This window comes from Eptesicus fuscus, chromosome 22 (assembly GCF_027574615.1).
Source record: "Eptesicus fuscus isolate TK198812 chromosome 22, DD_ASM_mEF_20220401, whole genome shotgun sequence".
Taxonomy (NCBI): domain Eukaryota; kingdom Metazoa; phylum Chordata; class Mammalia; order Chiroptera; family Vespertilionidae; genus Eptesicus; species Eptesicus fuscus.
The window spans coordinates 14,391,334-14,402,030 of record NC_072494.1 but is presented as its reverse complement, the minus strand read 5'-3'; the positions used below and the strand labels follow the sequence as shown (position 1 = coordinate 14,402,030).

Here is a 10,697-nt window from a genome sequence, read left to right as displayed (position 1 = left end):
ACACACCCAGGCTGTGTTTGCCTCAGATCAAATGTGGGGATTACATTCCATGGGGTGGGTTATGAGTACATACTTCCAAAGAGAAATCCAAATACAGAAAAATAGCCCCAGTTAACACCTGGACACTTAAGTACACTTATTCCCCTTCTTAGTATGAACCCAGGAGTGTATACAATTGCATAGTTGAAGTTTTCCCAGAAAAAGAAAAGTTAAAGGAAAATTGGCCTAGGATAGGTCCTCTGGTTTAAAGCTCTTAAAAATGGTGCTGGCCAGAGCATCGGCTGTCCAGACTTGTGCTTTGTGCAAAATGCAAAGGAGCTCCCCCGCACTGTGTCCACAGGCCCACTCCCACCCCTGGGGAAAAGGGTAGGGTCAGGGAAAGGAGGAACTCCAAAGACAGATCATCTCATTGGGAGTAATCTGTGATCTGTGGTTACAGTTCACTAAAATAGATTTCTCTAACTTTTTATAAATTGCTCCAGCCTCTACCCCATGTTTCAACATCAGTCCTATTATAAAAAATATCTCTTCTTACAAAGTATTTTATTATTTTAATAAACTAACCACAGATTAAGGTCAGCTATGGCTTAACAAAAGAAGCCAGGATGTTAAGTTCATTCTCCAAAAACAGAGAGGAAAGGAGAAAGAATCACTTAAATAGGAAAAAAATTATTTTTAAAAATGTTTTTGCTTGCTGGGGTCTTTTGTTTCTTTTCCTTAAAAAAAAAAAAAAAAAGTCAAAAAAATAAGTTGCTTCCTACAGAAATGCAGCAGCAGAGGATGGTAGTGCTCTATTTAGGTTTTTGGTTTTGTTTGAAACAGTCTGGCCAAAGGTTTATCCTTCTCCCACCCCTCCCAAGGCACACTCAAACTCCAATATGTGGTTATTGCTAAGTAGTTAAAAAAAGATCACCTCTGTACCAGTTCACCTGGAGAAAATTCAACACACACAGCTGCTCTTCTCATCACTCTCTTCCCTTCCCCAGAGGGAACTTTTTTTAAAAGTAAAATTAAAGTCTTTTTTTAAAAAAATCACAACCTTCTTAATTTAGCTGAGTTCAGCCCTCAAAAAGGATGAGGAAAAGATAGGGGGCAATCAACAACCTCCTCTCAAACTAGAACAGATGACAGATGGTGTTTAGAAGGAAATAAAACTTAAGAGGAAAAGGCTTCCCCTTTTAAGTTTGTCCCTTCCCCATCTCAACAAACCCATTTAAACGGCCTCCCTCCTAATAGGCATCCATGAGCACACATTACTGCCCTGTCTTTCCAGATTCTTCAGGAGGAAGAATTTATCCAACCCTAGTTTCTATCTTAATTCAAATCAATGGCCAATTTGTCTTTATTTCCCAGTTTCTCTCTACACTCCCAACTCCACCACCATGCCTTTTTTTTTCAACCTAAAAGAACTTTGGTCTGTTTTTTTTTCCTTTTATTGACTGAGAACCACCTTTGCCTTCTCCTTTCCCAGATGGCTAACCATCTCCCCATCCTCACATACCAAACCTGCCCCTACTGCTTTCATGGACCCAAGGGGTTATGAGACAGAATCACCATCTTTCTCCTTTGTACCTCCTCAGTCCCATCAAGTCAAGATCTGCAAAGGACTAGTACAGCCCATGAGGCACCGTCAGCCCTGACCTGCTCTTGCCAGCCTGGCAACTCTCCAGCACACACACACTTCAAAGTTTCTCGCCAGGCTCCCACAAACATTACTGCATGTGCCCCATCAACATGGGGCTGGGTCTTGATGAGCCAATTAGTTGAGCTTAACTTTCTTGGTTTACCCCCTTGCCCTCCAAGGTCCCCTCATTCAGAACCTGTGTACGAGCAGCTCCCCACCCGGTTCCCGTTCCTTCCTCCTCAGTTCTTCCCTATAACAGCAGGAGCAGAAGTTGTTTGTCTCAGGGTGTCCATAGAAGCTGCAGTTCGGTTGTTTGCATTTGGTCTGGGTTGTGGGAAGCCCCCTGGGCCCTCCAGCCCATCCATCTGGCTCAGGGGGCTCTTGGTAGCCGTTGCTATAGGAATCAGCCACGCGGAAGTGGGGTGGTAACAATGTACCCCTATGAACTCCATCTTGGGAGTGACCGCCCGGCTCCAGAGAAAGGCTGCTGTCCTGATGGGGGTAGGGTCGCCCAGGAGGGCATTGTCTAGGGAAGGTGGCATATGGTGGTAGGCCACCCCCACACGGACCCCCTGCCAACTGCCTCCTGGGTTCCTGGCAGTGAACTCCACCCCCAGAAGGCCGAGGGATTGTAAAGCCCCCAGGGTAGCCAGTAGAAAATGCCATTGCCTTGGACTCTGTTTGGGGGGCAGTCAGCAGCTCCTCCCCACCATCTGGCTCTGGCTTTTTGGCTGGAGGAGGCCCACTCCCTACTCCTCCATTCACGATCTTCCTCTCTGACTCCTTCTGCTTCTGCTCTGCCAGGAATCTCTCCTCAGCATCAGAAAGGTAGCGCTGGATCATCTCCTCCTGATATTGGTGACGGTGACCCATCTTGAGGGTTCCAACAAAAATAAACTTCCCCTCCCCTTGCATTGCAGTCCTCATGATACTCAGGCTTTGCATCACCTCCTGGCTATACTTGCTCCCTCCATTACCCACAGACTCAGATGTAGGCTTCTCAGACACAGGCCCATCCCCAGCTGCCTCCTCTTTGCCACCCTTCCAGCTCTTCAGTGAGTTTTTCTTCTTCTTCTCCAGTGTCTCGGTGCCACTGCTCACTCCTGACCCTGTTCCCATCCCTCCAGGCTTAGAACCCTTGCTGTGCATCAGGCCTCCCATGTTCTTCTTGAGCTTGCTTCCCAAGGTTTTGCCAAAGCTGCCCAGTTTGTTAGCCACAGAATCTGCCCTCTTCTTGTCCTTCTCCCGATCTCGTTTTGATTTTTCTTTCCGCTTGCTGCCCTCATTGCTGGTGGAACTGCTGCCAACTGACTCCTTGTCTGATTCCCCAGACTCAGGAGTGGACCGGGGCTCATCTCCCGCTGAGGCAGTGGGGGACTCAGGCTGGGCCAGGGGAGCCTGCAAGAGACAAAAACAGGATTGTCAGTTATCTCATTGGTCTGAGTTGGGGGAGGTCCCTGGGGATCCCTAGTTTATCCATATGGCTCATGGAGCTCCCAGTAGCCATTGCCTATAGGAATTAGCCAAGTGAAAAAGGGTGGTAACACCCCTATGAACCATCCTTAAGAGTGACTGCCCAGTTTTAGAGAAGGGCTGCTGTCATGATGGGGAAGGGTCACCCAGGAGGGCATTGTCCTTCTCCAGCTCCAGTCACTCTCCCATAGACAAGGGATAGATGTATCTAATATCTAACTTTAATGTCACCACCTGCAATAACTTCCTTCTGTAATAATGAAGCCTGCAACTCTTCTAGAGCAATGAATAACTACAATACATGGCCTCTGGGTAAGGACAGAATATTCTATAGATACTGGAGCATTCTTTATTTGATTCTAAATTTCTCTATGCTAAATTCTTCCCAAAATTAGACTCAAGAAAGTCTTGTCTAACTGCAACCAACCAACTGCAACCATTCTGAAGCCTCTCAACTTTTAGACATTCAACACTGGAGTCCATCAATTTGCCCTTGCTCCTGTGATCATGTTCTATGGATACTGATGACATCCTCAGAACCTACTGGATCAGGAGCTCTTTAAGCTGTTCTGTCTCTTCTGGTGTCAACGCAGAGATCTATGTATAGATAGCTTAGGATAAAGTAGTGATAATCTCAAGTTCACCAAAAAGTCCAGAAAACTTTTCTTGAAGAATATGTTTTAGTATCAAAAAGCAGAGCTTGGTTGGAGAGGAGATGAGGAAAATGGGAGGCACTAACAGGTAGAAAGACAGAAAAAAGTATCTTTGGGAACTTATTTGACATTTTCCAGTTATTCCTAATTTGGAATCATAAGCCATCACTCAGAAGAGATTCAGAAAGAGAACACCACCAGATCTTATTCTCCCTGTCACTGAAAATGAGGATCTACAAGGGTCCAGTGGAGATGTCCTCACCTGTGCATCAGAGGACACTGGGATCCACTTCACGTTCATGTAGCTATGCAGCAGATGCAATTTGACCTCCAGGGACAGGATTACACTGTGAAAGGGAGAAAAAAGGAATTAGAAATGTTCTGTAACCTATAAAATGCAAAGCAGTGTGATAAGTTGGGTGAGGGCCACATGGCTTGGGACTCAGGGTTGGGTTTGAATGATAGTTCCACCAATTACTAAGATTGATGACCTCAAGCAAGTCACATCAACTTCTCTGAAACTCAGATGGGGTCGATAATGGGAATAGATAGTAATATATCCTGTAGGGTTGTTATGAAGATTAAGATGGCATTTAAAAGGACACAGCACAGTGTCTAGAAAACAGGAAATTCTTATTAAACAGTAGCCATTGTTATCGTTGTAAATATTTAGAAGGAACTTTTGAAAGTTAGGGGAGAACTTGGTTAAAAAGCCACAAACACTGGGTTTTTTAATCAAACCCTCTCGTTTGGGTCTCAGTTTTAGGAGCCCAAAGAAGGAAGGGCTGGGTAAGTGGTAAGGGAGGAGCTTTTACATTCATACACTCTTCACAGGAAGCTGTGGTGGGAAGCAGGAGGAAGGCTAACCAGCTTATGGGAGGCAGAGCAAGCAGTGGGGAAGAACATATTTTTCTTGCTGTTTAAATTCCAGAGAGGCAAAAATCCAGAGCAAATTATTTTGGTCACCTATTTAAAACCCCTCTCACTTGGTCTGGGAGAACTGTGAATTGCATAACTTGATTTTCTGATCACTGCTTTGGGGATTCTGGGAGGTATTAGTGCAAGAACACTCTTCATATGTAAGGAAAGAACAAGTCCAGGATTCCCATCTTTCACAGGGAGAAAAAGCAGTTCCACGCTGCAAAAGTCCTGGTGCTCAACCTGTCTTTCACCTGTCCGTCCCAAAAATACAGAACTAGGGTGTGACTGTCTTGCCTCTGCTGAGAAAAAGTCCCCAAGAGACAAATGCTGTATGTGGAAGAGCTCCCAGCTACAAAGTAGATGAAAAGGCTAGGCATGTCTCACCTGGCCAATCGGACATTGTCACTGTCATCTTTGCCCCACTCCCAGCTCTTTCCAGGGTCCACAGCAAAGTGCAAGGGCAGCAGCTTATGCTCTGAATCTATAAGTGGGATCACAGCTGGAGGGGGAAAAACATGTCATCAAGGAGTCTCTCTAAGGAGAGAGGAAAGCTACTGAACACAGACCGACTTCACTGAAAAGGAGGCTGAATTATACTACAGGAGGTAGGATAACTGTAGTCACTTCTTATTTCTTACATGTGAATTACCCTGGCATTTAAAACTAAAAGGCTGGTTTTCCCTTAATACCCAGCACACAATTTAGGCCATTAATCCCCATGATTCCCCACCTGTCAGTCAACTAACATTCATGATGTTTTTGCTAGTTAATGTGGATTCATGGAATTGAAAGTCACTCAGACAAATAAAGCAAAGCATCATTTGGAAGGTCCTATGGCCTTAATATATAAACCCTTTATTTCAGGGAGCAGGAAATATAAACTACTGTGTTTTCCCCCAAACCTTTGTTGTTTAATTTTAAAACCTTGGTATATCTTACAGCTTGGTAGAATAGTCTCAACATGCGCTCATTTCGGTTTTTCCAATGAAAATAAAGCAGATCAAAAAGCACCAGAGACACAGACACTGCATTCAGCACCTTGTTCCTTGCCATTCTCCTTCTGCTCCATGGACACAAGTGCAGAAAAGTGAGCCTGATCATAGGCGAGCACCAGAGGGGAGCGGTGACACTGGCTGGCGGGGACCTCCAGGGGCAGATAGATTCCCCCAAAGGGAATAGGGGCAAATGCTGCAGGAAACCATAAAGATTATTATTAAGGCTATGTTCTTGCCCAGTGGGCAATCCCTCTTCCTCTCTCTGCCAATTGAGTCCCCCTTTCATTCCAACCCCTGCTTAATAATTCTTTCCCAAGAAGCCTCATCAATTAATCCCAACTTGAATCTTTTGAGACCTTTGCATTGTTCTAATTTACACCTTGTTTTTCCCCCAAAGGTCTATATATCCCCTTTCCCACACTCCTCCCAGTGCTTAGACCAAAACTCTGCAAACAGTGGGTGCTTAGGGTGCAGTGAGGATTGACTGACTCACCTTCTCCCCCAGAATCCCTCAGCATGGTGTCTGCCACGACGACTATGGGCCTCCTAAGCACATGGGCAAGGACAAAGACATGGAATTCTTCTAGACTCTCATATACAGGCTCCTCTGAACTCTCCACCCTAGAGTTGCAGGGTGGGGAAAGAGTGGAAGGTGTTAAGTGGAAGGAAGAGGGAAGAAAACAAAACAAGAGACTCCTGAAGACCAGTTCTGCAAAAAGGAAAAAGAGGAATGTCCTTTCCTGGTTTTCTAATCCTAAGACTGCCATGGACACAGGTGATTATTTTATGCTACAATGGCTGTTTCTACTTCCATTTTACAGATGGGGAAATCTAAGAAAAGAGATTTGAAGGCTTTATGGTTGTATGGTTAAAGTAGTGTTAGGAATCTGAAGGGAATTCCTCTATTAATACTTGTTTTGTTCAACAACCTTCCTCAATTCTCTTTATAAAGTAGCTAAATACACAACTGAGTAGCCTCATCCTGCTGACTCTACCCACCACAACCATCCACACATCACACTGTCCAACAAAAACAAAAACTCCTCCTATGTTCCCTTGCTTGGAGAACAGCCTCATTATATACCTAGTAGCCTAGTCGGAAATCTGTAAAATTTTTACTGTTCTTTATCTCTCACCTCCAATTAATCACCTGGCTTGGCCAATTCCATCTCTTAAGTGTCTCTTGCATCTATCTCCTCTGGCTTATCTGCAATCCACTACTCTTTTTGTAAAAAATATGTTTTTATTGATTTTAAAGAGAGAGGTAGAAACATCCATGAGAAACATCAATCAGCTGCCTCCACGGGCATGTGCCCTGACCAGGAATCAAACCAGTGACCTTTTGGTCATGGGATGACACTCAACCAACTGAGCCACACCAGCTGGGCTACAATCCACTACTCTTGTTCATACCCATGGCTCTCTTTCTTGGATTACTACAACTGCCTCTAGTTTCCCTCCCTCCGCTTCATCATCCACTCTGCTGTCAGTGTATTTAAATTCACAAATTTGCTCCTGTCACTCACTCACAACTCAGTGCCTTTCCACCCCATAAAGCAATATTCAACACTGGGTGCTTGCTACAAATGCAGATTTCTGGGCCTTACCTCAGTCTCACTCAAGGGTGGAGGTCCTGAAATCTGCATTTTATTTATTTTTTATTTTTTAAAATATATTTTTATTGATTTCAGAGAGGAAGGGAAAGGGAAAGAGAGAAACATCAATGATGAGAGAGAATCATTGATTGGCTGCCTTCTGCACACCCCCCACTGGAGATCAAGCCTGCAACCCAGGCATGTGCTCTTGGCTAGAATCGAACCCAGGACCCTTCAGTCCAAAGGCTGACGCTCTATCCACTGAACCAAACCAGCTAGGGCTGAAATGTGCATTTTAAACAATCTTCTCACATTATTTTTATGCACAATAAAGTTTGGATCAGTTATAATTTTAAACTTTTTATTATATAAAATTTCAAAATTTTAAACACATTCTAAATAGAAATAATATTATCCTAAACTCTCATGTACCCATCGCCCAGCCTCAACAACTATAAACACAGAGTCAATCTCATTTCACCTGCACTTTTATCTATTTCCCATTAGCCACCGCCCCCCACTCACCCCCGATTATTCTAAAGCAAATCCTAGACATACATTTCATCCGTATTACAGTTTCTGTCTCTAAAAAATAACTTTAAAAAATACCCACAATACCATTAATATCACACTTTAAAAAGTTAATAATAATCAAACTTGTAGACATTGTTCACATTTCCCCAATTGTCTTATATATGTCCATACATTCCAATTGGTTGATAATGTCTCTTAAGTGTCTTTAAACTTACCTTCACTCTCTCTTATTATTTTCCTTGCAATTTATTTATTGAGGAAATTGGGTCATTTGTCCTGTAGTTTCTAAAAGTCTAGGTAGGACACAATTTTAATTCCTTAGCATGGTATAAGAGAAACCTGAGCATGGCACACATAATATGGATACCTAGCCTCATCTATCGTTCTGAACCACATATTCTATATTCTGGCAATACTGAACTACCTAAAGTTCCTAGAACCGTGGTCGGCAAACTGCGGCTCGCGAGCCACATGTGGCTCTTTGGCCCCTTGAGTGTGGCTCTTTCCACAAAATACCACGGCCTGGGCGAGTCTATTTTGAAGAAGTGGCGTTAGAAGAAGTTTAAGTTTAAAATATTTGGCTCTCAAAAGAAATTTCAATCGTTGTACTGTTGATATTTGGCTCTGTTGACTAATGAGTTTGCCGACCATTGTCCTAGAACATACCACATTGTTATACAATCCTGTGCCCCTGCCATGGCTCCTCTCTTTTCTCCTGACATCCTCTTAGCACAGATTTCTTTGGACTCTGAAGACTCAGTTAAGATTACTTCCTGTTCCCCCATACTTACCCACTACAGTTGGTTCCATTGGTACCTAGATGCATCCGGGGTTCACTTGAGGCAAGCTTGATCAGCTCATTCCATTCCTTCTGCCATTCATCCTCTGTGTATACCAGCCCTGACTGTGAAAGACAGGCAGGGGATGTCAAGCAATTAGAGGTGAGGTTCAAGAGGAAATATTCTCCTAGCACTTGGTTTATAATTTGTACTATAAAGTCAAATCTATTCTCCCTTTTAAAACCAATATCCACGAAAGAATAGTCTATGATCTCTCTCACATTTCTTTTTCTTCCATTCTTCCCAACCCATTGCAATCTAGCTTCTGTTTCTGCCCTCCAGTTATGCCCTTTACCCTCACATACCACTTCACCTAACCAACACTGGGCAAAGGACAGTAACCTCCTAATTGCCAAATTCAGTGGACTCATTGGTTCTCATCTTTCTTAGCTTTCGTGTAGCATTTGATAATCTCTTTAAACTCCCTTCTCCTTTAGCTTCCACAACATTACTTTCTCCTACCTCTGTGAACTCTGCTACCCCAGAAATACTGTTGTATATTAAAGATTTTAGCCTTGGTTACTTCTAGGTGAAGTAACAGTCTACTTGATTGTATTTGGCTTACATTAGTATTAAAATGCTTAAACACAAACTGACAGTAAAAAGAATCACAATGGAGCCTAACTGGTGTGGCTTAGTGGTTGGGCCGGTCGACTTATGAACCAGGAGGTCACAGTTCAATTCTTGGTTAGGGCACATGCCTGGGTTGTGGGCTCATTCCCCAGTAGGGGTGTGCAGGAGGCAGCTGATCAGTGATTCTCATCACTAATGTTTCTATCTCTTTCCCTCTCTGAAATCAATAAAAATATATTTTAAAGAGAAACATGAGGGGCATCAGGACAAATTTAACAGGAATTAAAGAGCCATTGTGAGCACACTCTAATTTAAAAAACGACAAAGCTATTTTCAGTTTGTAAAATGATATTAAAAATGTTTCCAATTAAAAATAAGAATAATGCACAGGTTATATATGGGGCGCTGTGGTCACTCTGATATATGGTCACTGATACACATCCAGGAGGATCTGTCTTCCCTTCCTTTCACCTATTTCTGCTTACTGTTCTTATACACACAGCCTCTAGGTGGCGTACCCTTCTAGCCTGAAAATGTTCTTACTGGGTTTTACCACCAAATTCAACACAAAAGGAGGTCTGGGAAATCAAAACCATTTTAGTTTGTTTTGTGTTTGGTACTGGTTAATAGAAGCTCCCCAGTCCATCACCACTCTCCCCCCATTCCCACTCCCAAGGTCTGAGTGATCTGAGCTAAAACAATTACCTAGGCCATATTTCTAATATGGAACTTTCACTATGCCCAGCAAAAGGAGTAAAAAGATTTCTCCTTTGATAGCAACTATTCTCTATGCATGTATTTTCACTGGAGACTTTGAGAGGGAATAGGTATTGCTGGGCCTCCTCACTAAATACCACCATAATCTAACCCCGCCTTTAAAATAATAACTATAGCCTGGCCAGGTAGCTGGATTGGTTAGAGCATCGTCTGGATACACCAAGGCTGCAGGTTTGATCCATGGTCAGGGCACATACAAGAATCAAATAATGAATGCATATACAAGTGGAACAACAGATCAATATTTTCTCTCTCTAAAAAAAAGGTATTTTTTTAAAAAATCAAATAAAATAACAGTTATAGCTTAAAAGCTTGAATTGGACACACCTATTCTCTGACTGTTGCTGTCACTTCTACTTAATAACCAGCATGCTCTGGTTTGGCCTTTTCTTATTTCTGGAGTGGTCAAATCTAAGGTTCAGGTTCAGGTATGGTATAAAGAAGGCAAACTCTGGACTGGCTGTAGTTCAGGCAACAGAAGGTCTCCACAAGGTCCAGTTCAACTCACCAGGGGCTTGGTGGTATAAAGAACTTGTCATGTACTTGGCCTTGCCCTGTGCATTTATTTCCCTCAGGAATCTTCTGGGGCTGATTGCTGATCAAAGATAGGATTTCGATCTTAATATCATCCTAAGTTTAACAATGGGTTCTTTGTTTTTGAGAAAGAAACAGAACACATTCTACTTAAGTATTTTAAATCTTCAGGACATAAA

At 43.0% G+C, this 10,697-nt stretch overlaps 1 protein-coding gene across 5 annotated transcripts in view; it reads right to left on the bottom strand.

The window, feature by feature from the left end:
• Positions 1–10,697, bottom strand: part of OTUD7B (OTU deubiquitinase 7B) — a 52,707-nt gene continuing 42,010 nt past the window's right edge. For 4 of the 5 annotated variants that reach the window (XM_028131587.2, XM_028131592.2, XM_054711477.1 and 1 more), the window contains 6 exons: positions 8,587–8,699; positions 6,160–6,287; positions 5,710–5,859; positions 5,056–5,170; positions 4,013–4,097; positions 1–3,022 (listed from right to left, as the gene is read on the bottom strand). In XM_028131587.2, the coding sequence (XP_027987388.1) occupies positions 1,814–3,022; positions 4,013–4,097; positions 5,056–5,170; positions 5,710–5,859; positions 6,160–6,287; positions 8,587–8,699 (1,800 nt within the window). In that variant the 3' untranslated portion in view covers positions 1–1,813. The remainder of the gene's footprint in view (positions 3,023–4,012; positions 4,098–5,055; positions 5,171–5,709; positions 5,860–6,159; positions 6,288–8,586; positions 8,700–10,697) is intronic. The other variant, XM_054711478.1, reaches the window with a different exon arrangement.